The 24,288-nt window shown below is 43.8% G+C and overlaps 1 protein-coding gene across 7 annotated transcripts in view; it reads right to left on the bottom strand.

Moving 5' to 3' along the window:
- Window positions 1-24,288, bottom strand: part of HS1BP3 (HCLS1 binding protein 3) — a 68,972-nt gene that overhangs the window by 5,311 nt on the left and 39,373 nt on the right. For 3 of the 7 annotated variants that reach the window (XM_042831648.1, XM_042831965.1, XM_042831873.1), the window contains exons 7-8: window positions 15,672-15,754; window positions 8,555-8,733 (exon numbers count right to left, since the gene is read on the bottom strand). The exons of 1 other annotated variant lie outside the window; for it this stretch is intronic. In XM_042831648.1, the coding sequence (XP_042687582.1) occupies window positions 8,570-8,733; window positions 15,672-15,754 (247 nt within the window). In that variant the 3' untranslated portion in view covers window positions 8,555-8,569. Of the gene's footprint in view, window positions 1-8,554; window positions 8,734-14,782; window positions 15,365-15,671; window positions 15,755-21,111; window positions 22,883-24,288 lie in introns of those variants that run through there. 3 more of the 7 variants (XM_042832041.1, XM_042831804.1, XM_042831722.1) reach the window with 3 other exon arrangements.

Here is a 24,288-nt window from a genome sequence, read left to right as displayed (position 1 = left end):
AGTGGCGCAGAAGCAGCAGTCTAGGAGGTTTCTATACCGTGCGGATGATCCTGGTGCAGCTGGCAAGAGAGCCTACAGGGAAGGTGCCCTGCTAGACCTGCTGTTCACAAACAGAGAAGGACTGGTAGGAGATGTGGAGGTCAGGAGCTGCCTTGGACAGAGTGACCGTGAAATGGTAGAATTCTTGATTCTTGGTGGAACCAGGAGACAAGACAACAAATCTGCTGTCTTCTGGAGGGCAGACTTTGAATTGCTCAGAAGACTGGTAGGGAGGGTCCGTTGGGATTCAATCTTGAAGGGTAAAGGAGGGGCTGGTCGCTTCTCAAGAAGGAGCAGATGAGCAGGCTGTCCCCTGTGCCATAAGATGGGCTGGTGGAGAAGAAGACCAGAGTGGATGAACAGGGAGCTTTTCTTGAGCCTCCAAGAGAAAAAGAGAATCTACCTCCTATGGAAGAAGGGATGAGGAACTTGGAGAGAGTACAGAGAAGTTGTTTGGATGTGAAGGAAGAAAATTAGAAAGGCAAAAGCCCAGCTTGAACTCAACCTGACCACTGTAGCAAACGAAAACAAAAAACTTCTCTACAAATATATTAACAGTAAGAGGAACGCTAAGGAGAATCTCTTTCAATTCACTGTAACAGGGTGAGGTAAAGTGCAAGCAGTGTAGATATAATGTGGCACCTGGAAAAGAACTCTCATGCCCAAATTTGCTTATCCTATGAATTTAGATCCAAAACTCGGTGTAAACTGCGTTTGAGTTTCACTGATGGCACTTTGCTTATGCCAATTCTGAGCTCCCCCTTTCTCAAACTGGGAATTATATTCCCAGGTATTAACACACCTGTTGATATGCTTCTCTTTAGTGTAAATTATCTGCAAAATGATGTTAATTGACTGCTGCAGAGTACCTCTGGCTGCTTGTTTGCACCTCAGCAGAAGTCAAGCCTGCAACTGCAAGGCTAATAGCAGTTTGTTCATCATGTGTTGGCACTTCTAAAAATGGTTGGCAGTGTTTGTTCGGAAATTGGGAAGGGATCTAATGATCTGGAACTAATCTAATTTGCATGGATATTTTACCTTAAAAGCCACCTTGAACTAAAATTAAACTGCAGAAATGCTTAGGAAGGCAGAGAAGATGAGATTGAGTCAATAGAGACAAACAGAAAACAACATTTCTCTTAAGGAAGCTGAATCGCTCTCTGGAGATTCCTGTTTATCATTGTGGATTGTTTAGAGAGCCCAGTATCACAGAATCACAGAATGATCACAGAATGGTCAGGGTTGGAGCGGACCTCAAGGATCATGAATCTCCAACCCCCTGCCACACACAGGGCCACCAACCTCCCCATTTAATACCAGACCAGGCTGCCCAGGGCTCCATCCAACCTGGCCTTGAACACCTCCAGGGATGGGGCAGCCACAACCTCTCTGGGCAGCCTGTTCCAGCACCTCACCACTCTCTCTGTAAAGAACTTCTCCCTGACATCCAACCTAAATCTTCCCTCCCTCAACTTCAAACCATTTCCCCTTGTCCTGCAGTTATCTACCCTTTCAAAGAGTTGATACTTACAGAACTTACAGTACTGCTCAGGTGACCAGCTAGGGTTGTATACTTATTTTTAGCACCCAGTCTGTTAAGACTACTTCTCTCCAAACATATGAGTGCAAGTTGCTTATTTCCATCTTGATCCCAGAGGCTCTAATGGTGTTATGCTGACATCACATGGATGGAGTGGTACTCCCAGGTGGCCTGGGTTCAGGTTTTCCCCATGTAGACAGCACCCAATGTCACCTCTAACTCATGGCTAACTCTAGGTTGTCTCTCTATGTAAAGAGGGCATAGTGTTAGGAGTCAGAGAGTGCTTGGGGTTGCATTTAAACTACAGTGTAGACTCTGCTGCTGAGAAATGCTAGATTTAAACCATTTGTCTCAATATTTTGGAAAATATCAATTTGTGTGGCTATTTCTTTTCTGAATTTAGCTAGAGAGGAGGTTCTGTAGAACACTGCGTTGGTGTTGCTGGACTTCTTCAGGTTCAGCCTGCCCGGCACCCTCATCTGTTGAGCTTTCAGCACTGGCATGGGTACAAGAAACATTCACCACTGTGGTACAGACAACAAAGGAGATCTCATCAGCGCAGGAGCCAAATGGCCTGGAAAAATAGTTGTTCCCTGTTCAAGCATGCAGGCTGCATCTCTGCAAGGAGTCAAGCCAGCCAAGTATAACGTCTTGAGAAAGGTAAAGGATCTGCATTAATCTTCATCTGTTAGTGAATGAGCCTGCTTTTCTGCAAGCCAGAATTCTGCATTAATCAAATTGCTCACCTTCCTGCAGAGAAAATAGCTACACTTATAAACTGCATAGGGTTTGAGTGCATGTTGGCAAGCAGAACCTGGTAGCAGACACAAAGAGGCCTGTGGTAACAGGCAGCTTCTCCATCTCAAATGAGGGTGCAGGTAACACAAAAGGTGGGGAGCTGCAATAGCCAAAACAAAGTGGAAGCTGCAGCTCCCGTTGTGTCCTCAGGCCCCTGACACTGCACAGAAACTCTTTGTGGGGAGTCAGGTGTTGTAACAGATGCACTGCCCCACTGACAGCCCATCCAACCCACACATCAGCAGCTTGTCTGTAAAGATCTTAAGGAAGATAGTGCCAAAGGCATTACTGAAGTCCAAATAAACAATATCCACTGCTCTCCCCTCATCCATCAGGATGGTCATTTCATTGTAGAGTTTCATCAAGATGGTTAAGTATGACTCCCCCTTGGTGAATCCATGTTCATTTCACCTGGTGATTTTCTTGCCCTTCATTTGCCTGGAAGTAATTTCGAGGATTAGCTGCTCCATCACATTCCCAGGGATCAAGGTGAGGCCGACAGATTGCAGGTCCCCAGGTCCTCCTGCTTGCCTTCTTTGAAGTCAGGAGTGACATTTGATTTCTTACAAGGCACTTACTCCTCCTATTTTATGGGAAAATAAGCCAGCCTTAGCAAAGGTTCGGTAAAACAGCATCATGGTTGAAGAGATGTCACATGAGAGAGGGTTTTTCTGGCCTGACCTTGCTGGCATAGATATTGCTTTGATATCTAGAAATATTTAAGAGTTAAAGGGTGCCTCAGGAACCAGGGAGAGGATTATTTCGACTCCAAACTTCCATGTTTTAACTCCATCCATGCATTCACAAATAACATCTGGCACGCCTCTGCTCAGGCAACGTTGGCTTTGTGAGTGCAGAGACAGAATAAGATGTTACAGTCCCAATGACTGCCACCTCCTAATGATTCTCATGACACTGGGCCTGCAGCAGTCTCAGTGGCTGGTCTGAGCACTGAGGCCTCAACTCGGCAGAGGAAATGCCTCAGTACACATCCACACAGTAAATGAAGTAAGAACAACAAAGAAAAGAAGATCATTAGGGAAACCCATCCAATAATAATGCAAATTAGCCCCCCTGCACAAAGACATTCACAGACCCTGGGATTTTGTGTACTTATTCCTTCTATTAAATGTGACATACTGAAATCTTCCCTTTGCCAAAAATGCTCTTCCACTCTCTCTGACCTCACTTAGACAAAAGGGCAGACTAGAAGAGAGATAAATACAATTTATGAAACACTTGGGACTGCTGCAAAAAAAGGCCAGGCATAAAACCTTAATGAAACATGTAATATTTTAAAATGTTTTATTTTGCTGGAACCTTTGAACAATTGATTGCTAGTAACATTCAAAAGTTCATTGTTTCTCTATCAATTGTTCCCTTTCTTACATGGAGCTGAATTTCTCCCTCCATGCTATCGTTGCTGCTTCTCCTGTTTCCTCTTTGCATCTAAACTTGCAGCACCAACTGCCTAATGCAGGTGAAAAGATACCCTAAATGTACCTCTGCTATTGGTTGCAGCCTAAAAAAAAGGACTGTTTCTTGAAACAGCATGGGGTGTTTGCACAGTGTGAAAGGTCTCTGGCAGGTCATCGCACAGCCAGTGCAGTTCATCTATCACAGATGATGAGGCACTGTATGAAAACCATCAGGGCTGGGTCAATTAGCAAGAAGCAGGTTTTTTAGAGCCCTTGCTGTGGGTATAAGCCCATGGGCAGCACAGACCTTCAGCAGCTACTGATTTCTCATTGATGTCAAACAAGCAGGTGAAGGCGCTTTCTTCCATCTGCCCACAAGAACCATCTGTGGCTTTGGTCTCATCTCCTAGAACTGCCATTTGCTTCTGCAAGAGCCCAAGGGTTTCAGTGGAGGACATCCCATTCCTTATTCACAGCTGGGGTTGGATGCAGCTTTTGGTGTTGGATATCAGTAGTCATGAGCAACGGAATGGGTATGAAGAGCTCCCCAAAATGGGAGGCATATTCCACCAGAGAGAAGGTCTGGCATGTTTTTTCCCATGTGCAGTGTGAGGTGTGATGACTGCATCACCATTTCAGCCTTCAGGAGATATGAGGCAATTTGGCGTAGCTGTATTCTCTCTCGCTGCAAGCTAAATGATGTCAAAACTAACCTCTGAGCCAAGGCTTGGATCACACTTGGGCACTTGCTGCTGCCGAGGTGCTGTGTGATGACTTGCCAGTCTACAGTCACGTGTTGGAGCCTCTTAACATGGGTAAAACTGGGACAACTCCATAAAAGTCAATTTCACCGGTGCAGCACATCGGCACTGAGCTCTTTGCACACTTATCAGCCAGGCTAGGCCTGTTAGTCATCTGTTGTTCAAAACCAGACCGGAAAAAATACAAGCCTGGTTGGCATTCATTGAAATAAATGCTTCAAGCTGAGATTTATGGGAAACGGGCTGTGTAATGGGAAACAGATCTTTCCTTCAGAGCTCACGTGCCTCTAGATGGCTTTACTATGTTCCACGTGTCCTTGCCAGTCATCTTTTGTCATGGTCAGCACATTTATCTTTTATTAACATGCCTTGGAAAGTCATGTTTAGCTGAGGAATTTTTTTTATTTAGAAAGAATCTTCCTTGCGACTGAGTCAACATAGAAGGCTCATGTAGCATATCAGGAAAAAAAGCATTTATGAGAACTGCTGTGTGCTCACCACACATTGTGACTTCCAGCAAATGCCCCAGCAAAGCTGCTGTCCCAGCACTTGGTGGCTGGGCACCAGAAGGACTTGGAGGTGTTCAAGGCCAGGCTGGATGGGGCCCTGGGCAACCTGATCTTAAACTCGATCTAGTTGTCGACAACATTGACCATGGCAGGAGACTGGAACTAGATTTTTGAGGTCCTTTCCAACCCAAGCCATTCTATGGTTCTGTGATTCAATGACTTTGCCTCCTCTGCTGCATAGGTGTTTGCTGGTCCTTGCCTGTGTCAGGCCCAGTCCAGGGAGTTCCCCCACTGCATCCCCAGGTCTGGGAGCCAGCCCATAGCACAGACTGCTCCTACAATAGCATGGTGCTCCTGTGCTGGCTGGTGTTGGTTCCGGATGTCTGCAGTCATTTCTCTATGATTAGAATAGTAAGATGCTTTTCAAAGAACTTCTGAGCACTCTCTACCTATCTCACAATCAAATAGGGTCCATAGCAGACTCGGAAACTGTTCATTATCAGGTATGGGATGTTCCTGTCAATATTAATGGACTAGGATCAGATCATTTGCTAACCTACCTCTTCTTTCCTCCCCAAGAATATTGTGGATCCGAAAACCTACCTTCTCAATGTTCTGCCTTTCAACACATCTATCAGTGCTGGTTTGAATGCCAAAACCTGTCCATGAACACCAGATTTGGACTTGTCTCAGACCAGAAGAATTTTGGAAGTAGCACTGCCCAGAGCAGGAAGAGTTAGACAAAAATGATGAAGGCTGAAAGGAGCCTGGAGTGATTTGCACTGCTCTCATGCCAGGAGGCACCTTCTCACCCTGCTCTTGAGCTGTACAGCATTGTCAGGCTTTCCTCAACAGAGGCTGCGGTTTCACCAACCTGGGAGGGAAGCATAGAAGATATTTCATTGCTGAAATGACAGTCCCCAAGAGAGGGCAACCAGACCTGCTGAAGTATGCCAACAGGAGAAAGTGTGTCTAAAAAAAGGACATGGAGCTTTCTTTAACATTGCCCACACAAGTCAATCTTCATTTACATTTATTAACCAGTGCCTCTCTCTTTCGTGAGACTGAAAAACATCATATGGTCACTATGGTCACTATGGCCTGTGAGCAGGAGGTTTGCTAGATCCAGACAACTTTCCCACCAGACTGCAGCAGTTTTTAAGTTAGTGAGATGAAGAGTTAAAACCCCGGCATATCTCTGACAACGGATGTTCCCCAATGAACATAAATCTGTCACTCACTTTGCAGTCCCCCTGAGGTCACGGACCACAGATATGCACAAGACAGCAATGGAAGGGGAGGCAGCTCTGTATGGATGAGCACATTAGTCACTGCAGTTCACAGGGTTATTTTTAATCTGTCTTCTGCAGGGGGACTCTTTCACACTGTATTTCTAAAAGGAAAAATGAGCTTGACGTTGCCCTCCTTTTCCACTGTGAGAGAACAGAGTGTCTGCCAGGAGAAGTGACACCCACCCTGTTGCAAAGGGGCTTAATGACAAGCAAGTAGGAATCCAAGAAGCCAGCAGTGCAGTCCCTGCCTCACCTCTGCTCTGCTGGCTGCTGCATAGCTAAGCACAGCTATCTGGGCCTCGGCTGATCCACCACCAGGTATCCCATCCCAAAGCTTTTGCATTTGACCCTAGAGGCATTCCTATCAAAGCCATAGCACTCCAGAAGCCACCCTGCCCTGTAGCCAATTCAATAAATTTGCTGAAAGAGCTCTGGATGTCTTCTGGCTTCATTTGCTCAGGTAGGGACATGTGTGCTCAAACATGTAAGGCTGATGATGCAAGGCTCTGACCATGCAGAGGTCTTTTCACACGGGAGTGTCAGTGGCGTCTCCTGCTTTTATCAGTCCTGCCATTCTACTGTTGGTGTTGTTGAGGTTATGCACGAGTAAATCCAAGATCAGATCTGACAAATACTTTTGACAAAGGGTCAGACTGGCTGTGGCCACAAAAAGGGAGTTCTTTGCCATAAACAAGGAGTACCATGAGCCCAGGTGAAACCTGCAGTTGAAAGGTATAAAAGTCTACACAGGGAAAAAAGCAATTTTGCTGTAGACACTAGGAACAACACACAATTTCATAGGCAAAGACAACTGCAGTGCAGACTCTTTGCAAGTACCAGTGCTACCAGCAGCAGCCCTGTGCTCCGAATCTGAGATGTGAAGGATGGGGGAGTGGACAGGGTGGCTCCCGCTCACAGCATTATTTCCAGTAAACTCACAGCCCCATGTTATATCAAAGTAATGATGTCTTTACCCTCCTGGTGTGCTAGCAGACCAAGTGTGCTGTCCCTGTTTCTATGAGGAGGATTCTACCTCTACCCAAAGGTAGCCATGCACCAGCAGGGAGTGAAGGCTGTAGGACATAGAATCATAGAATCACAGAGGTTGGAAAAGACCATTAAGATCATCTGGTTCAACTGTTGATCCACCCTCAGTATGTTCACTGTACCACATCCCTAAGCGACACATCTCCATGTTTCTTGAAAACCTCCATGGACAGTGACTCCATCACCTCCCTGAGCAGCCTGTTCCATGTGGCTTTAGGATAAGCAACTTCCTACCAGATGGAGAGGGCAGAGGCAAATAATCTCTAGGGCCTGGCCTGGCCTGGAGCACAGCCCTGCACAAAGCCATGGATTAGAGTCAGCAAGCAGCAAGCAGCAGGCTCTCTTAGCTTCTGGAGAGACCCCATCACTGTCAGCATGACATTTCTCTTTTAAAACCCAGTAGATGTGTTACTCAGATTAGGAGAAAATTGGCAGAATGCAGGAAACGTTTCTGAAAGGTTTCAATATCAACAGAAGTTTCAGCTTATTGAGGCAATTTCCTAACTCTTTTAATCTAACCTTTCAACCCAGCAGTTTTATCCTGATGGACAGGGAAACACTTCAGAAATGATTAGATTCTCTATTGCTAGCTGCTTCTATGGGAAAGAGGAGGTTGGCTACAGGAGCAAATGAACAATAGTAATATCCAGTAAATCGTTCCTTGCCATTTAATTGCATAATGCCACAAATCACACCAGTGTTGGATCTGTCCACATGGATTGCAGGGGCTGAACTCTGGCTTTTCCCAGCGTCTGTAAAGGAAAAACATTTCAACACTGGAGAAAATCTGGGAACAGAGATACAGATCTGTCTCTTTGTTCTTAAATTCACCACCAAATGCTTGAATTAAATTAAATGCCAATCTCTCCTCTACGGTTTAGTGAAAGCAACGCCAAATAATTGTTTGAGATACAAAAATTCCACCATAATCCCTTTAAGATCAAAATATCCACAGATATTTTCTTTAAAATCTATGACAAGTTTCAGGTTCTCACAAAGCTTCTGTCCCATTTGCTTTATTTATTTTTCCAGGAGGTCAAGTTGGTGTCAGAAGGGGAGCAGCCAGGTCTTGGTGCACCAGTTCTTGTGCACGTGTGTTAAACAAGAGAAGGCAAGAAGGCAGCACCCACAAGAAGACCTGGCCACTTGCAGTAAGGCCTCACCTTCAGTGCCATATTGCCCATTGATCTTGCTTATTGTTGATCCTCAGCCACTGGGGATTGTGACTTATTGCTGGAAATTCTGGTGTGTCTAAAGCAGAGCATGGCTTCCTTTTGGCTCCCGTCATCGCTTCCTTTGGGTTGTCAATATGTATGTGCTCTTCTTTTTCTGAGAGGAATTAGGTGACTGATTATTCCAGATGTTATCAGAAGAAGTGATGTTAAAGGGAGAAGTGGCCCTGCTTTGTACTCACAGGGTTTTGCAGGAGACAGCCTGAGCTACTTAGACCATAGGCAGAACAGCCTTTAAAAGGATGGAGCAATTTACATACTGAAAAGAGCGAAAAAGCCCACTGATCAGATGCAAAACAAACCGATATAAGGCCTTTGCTGTCCTTCAGCAGGAAAATCTGCTGCACAATCCCAAAGGCTCAGCCCTACACAGACAGATTTTCTTTCTTGGGGAATGGAGCCTGTGCAGCTTTTTAGGGCATTTGGGAACATTAAGCTTTCTTCCTGTTTATCAGTCTGCTCTGCTTCACACACAATCTGCATAGTGAATTACAGAACCACTTTTATAAAGATATAGAAAAGAATGAGATGAGAAAGTGTTGGCAATGCGTAAGGCTCCATCCCTTCTCCCCAACATCACCTGCTCCCAGACCCCAGGGCACTGTCAGGCTTTCCTCATTGAATGATGGAAACTGATGGGGAGCTGGGTCACACACAGGCATTCAACTACAGATCAGGAATTCATCAAGTTGGCTTTGGAGCCCCTACTCCAAAGAATGAAAGAGATAGGTAGATAGATAGATAGATAGATAGATAGATAGATAGATAGATAGATGATAGATAGACAGACAGACAGACAGTGAAATAGGCAGACAGATAGATGGGTATAAAATTCAGAATCTTAGTTGACTATGACACCCCAAAAGACTTGAGTGATTCTTAGACTTTTCAAATGCCATTTGAATGATGCAACTTCAGAGTTCAACCTTTGAAACCCCATCAGCTGCCTCATCCTGGTACACCTGATGTCTGCAGGCTGCTCAGATGCTGACATTTAGATCAGTGATTTTCCATCCATGCTACACAGCCCTGAGACCTTGGACGGGGATACAGAAGTTTCTCCTGTGAATGCTGCTGTATTTCCTGTTCTCTGGGATAGAGGAAAGGAAAGAGGGCATGAATGACGAGTACTGCCCGGGAGTGAGGAGACTTGAGGTGAATCCTGCTTCAGGGGGCAGCTAGTGTAAAATACACAACCTCTCTTTCCTCTGAGAGGGGACTGAAATCAGATGCATACAGTCATGTCTGGATCATGGAGACGTATTTATTTGCACACACTGCATAGCCCATTGAATATTTACTTTTCTGCACATACAAAGACAGGAAATCATTAGGAGATGTTCATATTTACAGGGAATATCAAACTCTAGAACACTTCAGCATAGTGAATTAGGTTAAAATGAGGCAGAGGGGAGAAATTACTGCCAAACAGTAAATGACTGTGCTCCTTCCAGCCCTGTTGTGCAGGTGGGAAGGGGAGGAGAGGGAAGGGAAGAATGAAGAGAAGAATGAGGAACTCATGGCTGCTGCAGCAGATGAAAAAGACTCCAAGGCAGCACCCACGGCTCATCAGCCTTAAAAGCTGTGGGAAGGAGCAAGGGCACCCAGTGACAGAAGAAGTGCTTGGGTTTTGCTTTTTTCTAGCTGCATCACTTCCCTGGTGGCACTCTGTTGGTGTTGACAGGTGCTCTCAAGCATCAAAATATTACCTTCCTCATACAGCTTACAAAGCTGAAATGTGCAAGCCCATGTTCCCATGAGCCTCCTGACTGGAGTCAGCAGAGGTTGAAACCTGGGTGCATTTACCAAAGTGGTTTGCCTGGGATCAAATGTGAGCTTTTGAAGGGAATCTCTCTATTCTCCCCATTTACTACTTCAGCTCATATCCAGGAATGGTCCCAGTGCAGCTAATGAAGTCTCTGGATGAATGAACTGCCCTGCAGCACATTCCTGAAGGGCCTTCACTCAAAGCAGTCCAAGGTATCCCCCATACACACTTCTCACCAATACCACTTCAAACACATCACAGCCTCCTTTGCTTTCAGCACCTACCTCCCAGATTTTTCCTTCCTTGTCACAGAGTGCAGATTTGCAGGAGCACTACCAAGCAAATCTTTCACTCCTTGGGGCAGCAGGATATAGCTGCTGTAGGGCTGGGAGGTCGGCTCATATGTAACCCACACAGGCCCTAGAGGGATCTGGCAGGTGACACATGCTCTTCAACAACAAACTCAGCTCAATGATTTCCAAATCTCCATTCTTGTTTGGAAGGCAAGATCACGATGCTGATGCCAAGAGTGTGTTGCGCTGATTTGACTTGGTCGCTTAAGGCAGTGTTTCAGGACATGGGGCTGGGTTTCTTTAAAGGCATGTGAAAATAGAAGAAAGGCCAAGGGCTCCCTCTGCATCCTCTGCTGAGCATAACTCCTGTCCTAGCTGGAACAGCCTGGCTGAGGCCATATGCCTGTCACAGTGTTTGGTGCCGCAGTCCTGCAGTGCTGATATGGAATTGCCTCCAGCTCCCTTGGAGGCAAGAGAAGACACATCCAAAGGAGATCAGAGCATCCTGCTGAAATCTCTGCTGTTCTGCACTTCTCTAGGGGGACTGAGGTGTTTTGTTTTCTGAGGAACCATGTGTCTGCATCAGGCTAGATCCACTTTGGTGTGGCAGGAGGCATGAAGGGCTCTTTGTGCTCTTTTGGACAAACTGAGCTTAAGCACTGCTTGCAGAGAGCCTGGAGATTCTGTACCATGGCACATGGTACAAAAATGCAAGATCTTAATTTTACGCATCCAAGATTTTCTGTGGGTGTAGGGCCCTTAGGATAACTTGTTAATTAAATGTTGAATCATTGCAGGAGATAAATAGCTCCTATCTTTTGCTGCACAGGGTGACACCAAATAATTTGCAAAACGAAGAACAACACTTTGGAAAAATGAAATAGATAGAGGCACCTCTTTCCAACAACCTGTTTGCAGAGGGATGTCAGAGTGGTGTTTATTTCTTAGGTGTAAATGCAGCAGTGCAAATTCACAACAAGACAAAGGCCTAGGAGCCTTCTGTTCTTCTACTTAGGGCTACATCTCTTTGTGTAAGTCCTGAGGACTGGTATAGGGAACCTGCTTTGGCAGGGGGGTTGGACTCGATGATGTCTGGAGGTCCCTTCCAACCCCTACAATTCTGTGATTCTGTGAGATGGCACCTGGCTTCCTATCCTGTGCTGAAATGGGGCTGGCAATAGCATCCCTCTGAGCACATCCCTGCCTCAGGCAGCTGAGGTCTGGAGTAGACCAGGAAATTGCTTCACTGTACAATTTTAACAACCCAAAATTAAACTTGATGGAAACTGAATCATTTTTCCTGAGTGAACTTCCGCTTTTCAGAATAAACGGCCGATGTTTTACTTTATGGCTTTGGTTTTTAGTTTTGGTTTGTCTGCTTGAGATTTTGCCCTTTTTGCATCAATTTGAAACAAGGTATTTTCTGCAGCCTTCAGATTTCCCTAAGGACAAGCCCAACACCTCAGCATGTCCAACTACAGCTTTCCCAGCACCTGCATGTACAAACTGCTTTTCTAAGAATTCCTGTGAAAACACACTTTTGATGTGAGATGAGCACACAGCAGATAGGACAGAGTTCTGGTGATACAAGTCCCACCTAGGGCAAATACCCTGCACTCCGTTTTCCCTGCCTTGGCCACAAACCTCTCCATGTACCCGCTGCCAGCACAATGTTGGCTGGCTTGCCTGCTAACAAATGACCTGAAACACATTTCCAGGCCCAAAATAATGCTCATGGCGTGGCTCCAGCCCATCAGCCCATCCTGGAATCCCTCCCAGCAGCTGCAGGCCACGGCCTGCCCTTCTTACAGGAGGGGCCCAGCATGGCTGTGGGGAGAAGGCCTCCCTAGGCAGGATCCATTTCACCTAAGTATAGATGCCCACAGCCTGCGGCTGAGCTCACTGGCCATGGTTCCCTCCTGGAGGCCAACAAGTACTTCCAGAGGGTATTTTGTCTTGCCCCACATTAGATGACGGTCAGAAGAAGCAGCCCAGAAGCACCAGTTGTTTCTGTTGAGTAAAAAGGTGTTACAGCTTCTTGCTCTGATATACAGCCCCACCTCTCCTGTTAGGTGCTCAAACATGGGCACCGTGTCTGCTTGGCCCAACCTCCTTCTTGCATGCCCTGCTCCAAGCAGATCTGCTGCTGGCACCACAGCCCCTTTGGAGCTGGAATCGAGCAGCTCACAGGGAAAGCCTTGCTCAGCCCATTCCTGCACAGGGCTTAAGGAGAAATGTGGGGGGAGCATGGGCTGGCTGCTTGTGGGCACAATCACTAGGGCACACTCAAGAAAATTCACAGAGCTGCCATAGGGTTATAGTTCTGGCAGCACACACACTATATACGATCACAGAATCATTAAGGTTGGAAAGCCCACTAAGATCACCTAGTCTAGCCAGCAGCCCCTGCCTGTGACTGCTCTTGATATGTCACAAACTCAGTGTGACATTTACCCTTTTCTTCAACACCTCCAGGGACGGTGACTCCCTCATCTCCCTGGGCAGCCTGTGCCAATACATCACCACTTCTGAAATATTCCCTAATATCCACTTAATGCCTTCTGTCACGCAGATAACCTTGTGAAGACTTGGGTTTTACTTGTCTGCTTCTAACTAATAAAGCAAAAGGCACAGCTCTAACATCCAAGTGTTTTGTACACCGATTTCCTAACCCCTCTTTGAAGGCATGGGATTGTAAGGCCTTCTCCTCTACAGGGCTCTATTTAGCCCAAAAGAAGAATGTTCTGCTTCCTCATCTGAAGACTGATGGACTCCGTACTGAACCAAATAACTGAGCATGTCCAATGTTATCCCAATTAAAATCTAACAAAGGTTAAGGAACTAAAACTCATCTCACACTAATGGCAGTAGTATTCCTACTGGTTTAACCACGCGCCAAATGGGATGACCTTCTCACTTACGACATATAATTGATAAGGAAACAGTAACAGGAAGTTTCCAACTGCTAGAAACAAAGCAGATCCCAGAAAAGAAAGTTTTTTATTCATACCCCTATGTCTCATTTCTACAAATCCCCCGCCACATCGCTAACATGGTACCAGGGGCAGAAAGCCCCACTGTTCTCAACCTGCCATGCCTCAGTGACCCAAAAGCTTCTGCACTGAGTCACTGACGTTGCTTCCACTTGCCAGGAAGAGCATATAATTGCTCGCTGCCAGCATTTCAACCATGTTCCTAAGAACTGGGAATGCTGTCAGGACATTCGGAATATTCAACTTCAAGTGCTGTTGCTGACAGTTTCCATTTTAGGCCCGGTTACATCCATGCCCACACTGAAGGAGCAGAAATGTTTTCCTGTTAAGATAGCAGCTCTGCTTTTAGGAGGCCACGAAAGGCCTCCAAAATGGGGCTTGGGTACCTACTACCTGTTTTCATTTTTAGCGAATTGCAGTAGCTAGTACTAGTGTTTAATCCTTTCTAACTGTTGTGCCTTTGAAGGCACCTCAGGTTTCTGCTGGGACAAGTCAACAGCAATCTTGAAAGAAAGTTTCTTTTTTAATAGCTCTGTATTACCTGATCCAAATCCAGCAAATGCTTTATTCCCACTGACTGTGGCTGTGCCAGAAATTCGAGACTGGACATGGAAGAGGAAGGTGACTTTTAAGGAATTTGGAATTTGGGTTTGTTTTGCTGACATAATAAAGAAAACAGTTAAGCTTTTCCTCATTTATTTGTAAAGGTTGTTCATTTCCTTCTTATATTTCATTGGAAAAAATGGGAGGAAATTCAGATTCTCACACCCTTAGTGTTGGGAAAATTCATTAGCAATCCCAGAAAATGTTTTTGTCACAAACATTGTTAGACATTTTAAAACGAAACAGCAATTCTAAAATATCCTGTTCTATTGATTGTTTTCTATGCTTAATCATAAAATCATAGGTTGGAAAAGCCCTCTAAATCATCCAGGCCAACCATCCACCTACCACCAATATGGCCCACTAAACCACGTCCCTCAGTGCCACATCTCCATGTTTCTTTAACACCTCCAGGGATGGCGACTCCACCACCTCCCTGGGCAGCCTGTGAGAGTGCCTGTCCACTCTTCCAGAGAAGTTTTTCCTAATATCCAACTTGAAACTCCCCTGGTGCAACTTGATATTACCAGCTCTCCGGCTACTCCACAGTCAGAACATCTTCCTAAATTTCTAACAATACAGGGGAAAGATAGGCTGTTTTTATGTGTGTGTGTTAGTATTTCAAGTTATCCTTATGCATGCCACAAAAAAAAAAAAAGAAAAAAAAAAAGTAAAAACAAATATGAAAATCCCTTAATCCATGAGACTTTGTTTGTTTAGCATTTTTAGTTTAGCCTCAAGGTTCATGGCCAAGATAGGAAACCAGACAAATTTTTTGGCTGGCTCTACTGCAGAGTACCAGGTTAACTGTGGGAAAATAAATAATCCTCCATAGTTTTTCCATCTTGTCATATGTATTGCATACATATCTATTATCAGACAGAAACACAGAGCTTATAAATGACTCCAATCTCTTTGATCTCGGTGCCTGATGAGGTGTCTAAAACAGATGAGTATTGTTTCCTTGAAATGGAGGTTAACAAAATTGCTCTGGAAGAGCGCAGGGAGGCAACAGGTCTTTGCCAGTGGCACACGCTGAACACCCAGCCAGCTAAGGGCAGCTCAGGTGGGCTAAAGAGAAAAGGAAACAGTTAAAAGGAAAAATAAAAAAGAAAGAGCAACATAAAAGGATTTAAAAAATCATGCTAAACGCAGACGATACAGGTTTCATTCTCACTGATTACTTCACAAGGCATTACAAGTCAGTACCTTAAAGGTGATGGCAGTCAATCTGGTAATGACTGCCCTGAAAGGAAATGGGCCCACTCCTAACTGCTCTGCAGAACTGAGCGTGCCAATGTGTACCTTGCAAACATGGGAAAATTGAGCTGGTTAATCTGGCAAGTGCAATACTGTTCAGAAGAGCCTTGTTGCTCACCTGTCTCAGCCAAAACTGTTGCTCTGGGCACAGCCACACAAACAGCCTGCTGTCCGATCCAACCCAGTCTGCGCGTTGCCAGCCTGGAAATAGGAGGAAGCAGCATTGAGCCAGGCTTGGGACAGTGTCCTGTCTCATTGCTCAAGGAAATTTGTATGTTGTAAGTTGGAGAGCAGAGACAGTACCACTAAGCTGTTATATTAAAGGCATCTGAAGGGATTTTGTGAAATCTACACCAGCACAGCAGAGGACACCCGAAGCTCCCTGTGATTTTGCCTCTCTCTCTCTGCTTACAGCAGCACAGCTTTGCTTCCAGCAAAGGCAGAAGGTGAAGCCAGATGGATCTGGGGCTCAACTGACCACCAAACACACACTGTCAGCATGCAATAGGAGAGGTTTGCAAAGCAAAATAGCAATTGGTGACCACCCACTGCCTTCATGTACACATTTGGGAAAGTTATTCCTACTTCTAGTTGGGTCCTCGGGACCAAAGAGTCCAGATGGCTCTATTGCATCTCTGGTGGGACTTATGGGAAATGGAGATCAGAAGATTAGCAGTGCAAGTGCCCCCCATGCTACGCTGAGCCACCGATGAAGACAGGCCTGTATTTCTTTTTCATTCCCCATGATAAAGATGAATTTACCACATCATTCAATATAGAAATCTGTTTTCTTTTCAGGTAAGGCATTACAACTATAATTAGCCAGCAGATCTGGACACAAGAATTTCCTCCAGGGGACCACACACAAGATTAAATATGGGAGCTATTAAAGGTCAAGGCACAGGAAGGCATAGGCAGGAAAGTAAATCACTGTAGCCTGCAGATTTGATTGCATAATGGGGGAAAGCACTGGGTAGCTGGGACTCTCAGTATTCAAGGTAAAGAAATGATTATTTTTGTTCACAGGAAGAGCTTGTTAATATACCCAGACACTGTTAAACTGAACCATTTCTATCTGCTTCTCCAAGGTGAAATCAGTGGCCTTAAATTATTATCACAAGCCAATAGTCGGAGATGCTTGGGATCATTAGCACAAATCCCCTGGACAAACTTAAAAAGCACAGAGAAATTAGCAGAGAAACAAGCTTTCAGTGATTACCCCAGGAATTTAGTAATTTTATTTTGCTTTTATGTACACTTGAAAAACCATGGGGGTCATCTCACCAAAGGACCATTAAACAGATCATTACAGCACTGGTCCTTCAGGGGAAGAAAAAGGCTCCAAGCACTGCATAGAGACCAGGCAGATGGCTTCTTCCAGACCATCCTATTTCTCACATCCTCAGTGGTTCTCTCCATACCAACCAGGCTTGAGCTGTGGTGTCATAAATCATCCTGATTTGGCTGGGTGACTGAAATTCCCACATTAATGTGGCACTATGACCACAGAGCTACGCCATGGATATAACAGTTCCAAACACCCGAACGTGGTATGATTCCTAGGTACTGGAAAGAGAGTATATTTGAACAAACAATGGTGGCTCTTAGTGCAGCAGGTGTCAAGTTTTTGTTTATGGTGATGGTTTCACACTGAGGTTCCTGAGCATCTCAGTGAAAAGGAGCATAGAATAACCTACTGTAGGGGAGCTCCTTTAGGAGGGGGCTGGACTAGATAAGCTCCAGAAGCCCCTTCCAACCTCTGTGATTCTGTGCTAATATCAGTGGCTTATTTAAGGCTTATTCCACTGAACTTTGCTGAGTGTTTTGATGATGCTTGTTACCTACTCATCCTTGAGATATCTTTTACTTTTGACTTCCTAGGCAAATTAGGGTATCTACTCATCTTACCTTTTAAGGAGGCATTTGAAGGAGCACCAAGGAATGGCTGAAGTCTTCCTCTGATACAATGAGACTCCTACTGCTCACTGCAGTTATAACACATGTCAAGAGCAGCTCTTTAAAAAAACCTATACTGCAAATCAGAATTTCTACTGACTTCGGGAATCTCTCCTGAGTAACAGTAAATAAGAATGACCTTGTTGTTATACAGCCAGCAGGCAGATCTTATTCAGGGTGCAGGGAAGCAGCACGCACTGAAGACGTTCTGTTCTTTACGTCACCATATCCTCACTGAGTGACTCAGTACAAGGTTTGGATTAGATCAGTATGGTATTCTTCACTACAGCCAAAAGCAGATGACTGCGTAGAAGTATGAAAATATTTGTTGAATATTCTCCTTCCAGCAACTTGTAGCTCAAGGACTTCCCAGACTGTAAGAGGCGTCTTTAACAAACCCTGATAGATTCCTCTTTCATGAGTCTAGCTGTATCTCCTTGACTCCATATAAATTTTTAGCATCCACAACATTCTTATATGAATCAAATTTAGTCTCCAAATATCTATGACTAATCAATCCTTTAACCAGCTCCATTTATATTTGAACTCCCACTGCAATACTTACTATTAATTTGTCATCATTAACTTTCACTGCTATTATTTTTACTCTCAGAGGTGTGTTCTACAAATGGCTGTCCAGAAACATGGGCACGTGATTTTCCTTCACTTTAACTTCTCATTGGATTCAAATAGTTTCAAAACAACAGAATGTAAAAGGGTTACAAGGAAGATCAGAAATATAGTAAGGGCTGAAAAATTGGATCGGGGGTTTAAGAATGAACCAAAGAACCTGTGCAATATGGAAAGTAACTGACTACACGCAGTCCAGATGTTGCTGTTGGGATGTAAAATAAGAATATAGATAACAAGTCACAGTAAAATCCCTCCCTCTTCATGACTGAGGGGTTCAAACTGTCACAATTAAGAGCACATAGTGATTGATGGGAAATGTGGTTGACACACACGTGTGTACACACATGCACACGCCCAAATAGTCAGGAATCCCTGATGAGATTACTGACACATATCTAAGAGAAAAATGCTTTTTCTGTACTCTGTATTAAATCTAACAACCATAGGGATTGGTCATTTACAGTCTCTTTTCATTAGGTAATGCCTAAGTGCCCCCTGAGCGTGCTGTGTTTTCCTGACCTTAAATTACAGGTTGCCTTGTGTACTCCAGTGTAGCAAGCTCAGCTACAATGCAGAAGTATCAGTTTCAATTAATACATTTCTTCAGATCCAGCCCAAATCGCTGCTGCCTGAGCTAGGTCTTAAATACTGTGTGTGAATTAGCTTTACTAAAAATGTAGCACACAACTAACAAGAACAGATGATTCACCATTCATTTGTGAAACACCCAAATTAGTGAAATCAGCATTTTAACTGAGACCCAAATAGTGATGTATATAGAGTTCCATGTTATTAGTGCTGTACCATACAACAAGCAGAAGGTTATGCAAAACAAGCAGAAGCTTCTAGAGCTACAGAGATATCCACTGTAAGCCCTAACTACCAAAGAAAATATCTTTACAGGGCTTAAATTTAACTCTACTGCTCTCCAGATCTTCAGATGAGCTAGCTGTTATTAATGTCAAAAGGTGATGCCTGTCAGCCAAGAACTACACCGGAGTCCGTAATTGAATTTCTAGAGTTGTCAAGAGGAGTCTAATAAAATAGCTGCTACTGGGAGTGATGCATGCAAAAAAAAAGCTCTGGTATGGCAAGATGCAAAGTATGTTGTGTGGTTTCCCAATGTCATTTCAAATAATATGTTCAATTTTTCTGAGCTGCATTTGCCTGGCATTCTTCTCCCGTATAATAATGATTCATTATATATAATTTATTCAAAGACTATCACTCACCTCTAAGTGCCTATAAATATTACTGGAGCTAGACATTTGCATTGTAAAACAAATGCGTAACACGGGGATTTATGAAGGATCCTTTTACATCAGTTCCTTGATTGAAAAGAGAGATTTTTCTGAAGTAAAACAGACCTTGAAATCATCTTAAAAATCTGCCACAGGAAACAATTAACAGCTCTTCCTTCCCTGTGTTGGCTGGGTAATTTGACAATTTAGGGAAGGGTTGAGGACCAAATATTCCTTGCTCAGGTTAAATGGATATTGCTATACTGCTGTTTCATCAGTATTACTGGGAACGTTCCCATGGTTATAACAGCCATGCATAATATCTGCCCTCCCACTGCTTTGCAAAAGCGTGAGCCATTTCTTAGTGGTGGTGGCAGGCTGACAGATGCCACTGCCATGAGGAAAGGTGAAAGCAAAATATAATCCCGTCTGGAACAAAGGCTGCAGACTGTGGCACCACACAAGTGTTAAGGAAGGGGCGTGGGATGCTGGCAAATTGGTATGTGAGTATGTAGCAATTCTAAATCCAATGCGAGATGACAATACTCAGCCAGGATACAGCGAGGCATGGGAAGCTGGTATTGTAGTGATGTCCTGACCTGGCTTGCTGCCTCCCTCACTGGGTGGGTGTTCAGTGTAGAAAACAGACTGAGGCGTATTTGTTCTCTTCTGTGCCAATGAGAATTAGAAATCACAAATTTAAGTTCCAGCAAGGAACAGTTATATCGGACAGCAAGAAAAGATTTCTAATAGGATGGTCAAGAACTGTAACAGAACCCCCATGGAGGCTATGACATCTCCAGCACTCTGTCCAGCCACACTTTTACAGGCAGGTTAGAAAAATGACTATGAGAGAGAACATACTGGTATAATTACAGCCACTGCAAGAAAAATTCACTGGCCATGCTCAAAGATCTCTTCAGTCTGCCTATGTTCAGTCACCTTTTTCAGCTCTGGCACCTGCCAAGCGTTACAGCAGCAACCTCTTACCAGTAACACCCTGTCCACAACAGTAAGAGTTGCTACCAGTGGGACACAGGCCAGACGTTCTGGCTTTAGGCAGGACAAACGTGTCTTCACAGACCCCTGCCAGGTCTGCATTCTCTTATTTTGCTAACTTATTAGAAGAAATCTTAACAATTTTCCTGTGTTGAACCTTCATTAGGGCTGAAGATCTGCACTCAGTCTGATGATTGTTAAATTCATGACCCTCCATATGGCAGCTTTAGCAGTGTTCAGGTCAAGTGCCAGGCTGCAGGCCAAAAATACAGAAATACAATCAGTTTCCTGCACAGTGCTCCATCAAGTGGAGATGAAGATTCCTCAGCACTCAGTTAAACATGCAGTGGTTGGCTCATGATACCAGGCTGTGCAACAGGAAGGCTGTCCTGACTTCAGTCCTCTGCTACTCTCTCCAATGTCTTTGGCAAGTCATTTGTTCTTTCCTTTGTGCCTTTGCTATCCATCTGCAGAATGGGATTAAACAAGCTTCCTAATTGCATCAGGACTCCGTGAGTACAGACAGGATCAGGTACTTCCTTTGCCCATGTACAGTCTTACCATTAGCTGCTCTGAAAGGAAATAGGAGCATAGTTACGTTCCTGGTTTCATACTTATTTACACAGGGTTTTAGCTCAGCTTGCACTTTAATTCCATGGAATCCATCCTTTAAATCCAATCTGCTGCTTTTGCACAACCTAGAGAACAAACCTAGAGAACGGTAATTTCTGCAGGTTAGCAGATTTTTTTTATTGTACTGAAACATATTTTACATAGGCAATGGTTACACTGTACTTGTTCCATCACTAAAATACTATTATAATATTTTCCATTGGCTTAAAAAAAAAGAAATAATAAAAAAGATAATTTTATTTATTTTATATATATATATAATGCTTTCTATTCATTTTGTTCTATATTATAAAGGCAAATTTGGGGATAGTGATGTGGCTTAAATATATTAACATTTTCCCTCTGGGCACTTTGCCTTCACATTCGGATATGAAGCATGTGGAATGAGTTCAGGAATCTCCACCTGACAACATATCAACCCACAATAGGTGTAAATTCAGCCATTCAACCAGAGTGCTTGAGGTGGGGAAGAGTAGTATGGAACTCCTATTCTAACACGCTTTTCTTACTTTTCCTGCACATTAAATTTTCTCTGGTACATTTTCTTCCTATGTTTTTATTTTGGATAATCCCAAGTTTGTCCTCCCTTTACAAAGATTGTCACAGTAAGGAACATAGCGCTGTTGATGAAATATTTAATGATGTATGAAATATTTAATAATTCTAATGTAGTGGAATTAATCACCATGGATTCTGCTTGAACTCATGGGAGAAGGGAAGGAAAAGAGAGAGAGTTACTGCAGACACCAAGTCAGAGTTCATCTATTAGGACACCTGCACTGAATCAACTCCTGCAGAAATCTCTTTCCTTTTGCTAAGTACAGCAGAAATCCAGGAAGACATGTCTAGAAAAAAAAAAAAAAAATAGCCCTTGTGTATCTTGTGTAGGTTCAGAAGAGTCTCACAGCATTCAAATCTCCTACATGCTGCAACTTATGTGTACGTTTGGAGCTGCACCCTTAGCCATCTTCAGCCATTTGTTATCTCCCCCAGGGGCCAGAGATGCATAGTGTCTACTGTGCCATTCTATAAGTTCTCCTCTAAGCTGGCATTTATGCAACAAAGGCAGCAGAACAGTCAGGTTTAGCTGGGATTTCAGTATTTCTCTGAACTAGAGAGAAACTGCTAACCATGCTTAACAGTTACTGGCTATAAATTACTGTAATGCCAGATGAGAAGGCTGCTATAAAAATGCACAGGAAAAAATCAACATTACCTTTCCAGTGAGCTGAAATGCCTAAAATGACAGGAAAAGCATCCTGTCCTCCCTGACCATTTGTTGGATATTGTTCATACTTGCCAACTTGCCATTTGTGCAATACAATTACGTAGTCTGGATTAAATTGAACAAAATTTATTATGCTGATACTAAAATAGCAGTGGCATAATCTATAGTGCTGTGCCCTTGTCCATACTTTCTAAAGCCCTGAAAGTCTAAGGCAACACTGCACTACAACTGCACTGTTTTGAAAACATGACGTTGAGCCTTTGATAGCCAAATTTGGTGCTCTCTGAATCGTGGTACACAAAAGAGCACAGTGGCAATAAGGAGATCCGGCCAATTCCAGATAGTGTCATTTGAGCTCACAAGGAATTTGGGCCAAGAAGGTATTGATCACATATTAAAAATAGATCTGTTTAGAAAAGACTTGTATCTTGGTCATTGATGGATTCATTTTCCTGGATATACTGGAGAATGTCCACTTCATTCATTGTCTGAATTTTGTCTTGCTTTGGCTTTGCCAGTGGAGATGAATTTGTGTTCCTGGGCAAAACTGCTGTCTTCTGAGGCAATGGTGGTTTTGGTGGTACCTTAGGTTTGGGTTTGGAGGTTAAATTCAAGAGTTTTTCTAAATCATCTTCAACTCTGGAATGAAAAGAAAACACCAGAAACTCCTCAGTAACTCAGCTTTGGAATTTTGGAACTGCTTCTTCTTCGCAGGGTTTTTTTTTTTACCATTTTTCAACTCGTCACGTAAACTAATTTATTTTACAGCATGATTTCAACCTAAAAACAAATTGAAATTATGAAAATAAGAAGAATGTGACATTAGTTTTGGGGGAAAAAAAAAAAAAAAAGCTTTTGATTTGTTACAGGATAGCTTGCTTTTCCAAGAGCTGAGTTTCTGTGGGATAGCAAACATTTTCATCTGCTGCTCTGCTTTCCTCTTTCCCTTCCCCAAGACAGACACGCTCAGTCACGAGAAACTGGAAAACATAATGGCTTTAGAAGCACTGCATTTATATCTGATTCCAAGAAATTGAGGGAGTTTTGCAATCTGTGACTGTGTACAACAATTATTTTTTGGTGACCATTTTTCACAGTTTCATAGTGACAGAACCAGAACATCTGGAACAGTTAAGATTGATTTCTACCTCGATTGTTTGACCTTATCAAAGGCACAGCATGCTGTGCGCACTCAACTCTGCTCTCATTGCAGCTGTTAAAGAATTTGAAAGCACCCTTACAACAGACAGTGGTGTGACTCCAAGAGATGGCTACCTTACCTTTAGGAAGTAGATATGTGAAGGAAAGAAAAAGTAGGGTGTGATACACCATATCTCTGAAAGAGGAAGTACAGAGGTGTACTTCAAGAAGATATGAATGAAAAGATGTGAATGTAAAGATGTGGTGAAAAGATGACAAGGGGGAATGGTTTTAAACTAAAACAGGGAAGGCTTAGGTTAGAAATTAAGAGGAAGTTTTTCCCCCAGAGGGTGGTGAGGCACTGGAACAGGTTGCCCAAGGAGGCTGTGGATGCCCCATCCCTGGAGGCATTCAAGGCCAGGCTGGATGTGGCTCTGGGCAGCCTGGTCTGCTGGTTGGTGACCCTGCATATAGCAGGGGGTTGAAACTAGATGATCATTGTGGTCCTTTTCAACCCAGGCCATTCTATGATTCTGTGATTCCAAGTAAAAATTAACATAGCTGGAGAAGTCTTAACAGGCCATGGCAACTTTTGCTCTGAATCCAAACAGCCTCTCGTCTTGGTACGCTGAGCACAGTGGTCAAACCAAATGCCATCTGGAGTAAACACAGTTTTTGATTTCCCAAAGGCTTCACTGATCAATCACCGTTAAGCAGTCAAAACCCAAATGGTAATCCATGCAGATAATCAGCTCTGTAATGACTGGCTACAGAAGTGAAACCCCTGATAAAATGCATACCTCATATATGCTTACAAAATACAGGATTTGCAAAAGGCTCTACCCTTACTGTACCATATAAAAACTAAAGAAAGCTTAACTGTAAGAAGTGTGAGCAAAAATATG

Source organism: Centrocercus urophasianus, unplaced genomic scaffold, assembly GCF_019232065.1.
Source record: "Centrocercus urophasianus isolate 14NV4802_14NV808 unplaced genomic scaffold, USGS_Curo_1.0 seq_10, whole genome shotgun sequence".
Lineage (NCBI taxonomy): Eukaryota > Metazoa > Chordata > Aves > Galliformes > Phasianidae > Centrocercus > Centrocercus urophasianus.
This window is presented reverse-complemented; position numbering and strand designations above follow the sequence as displayed.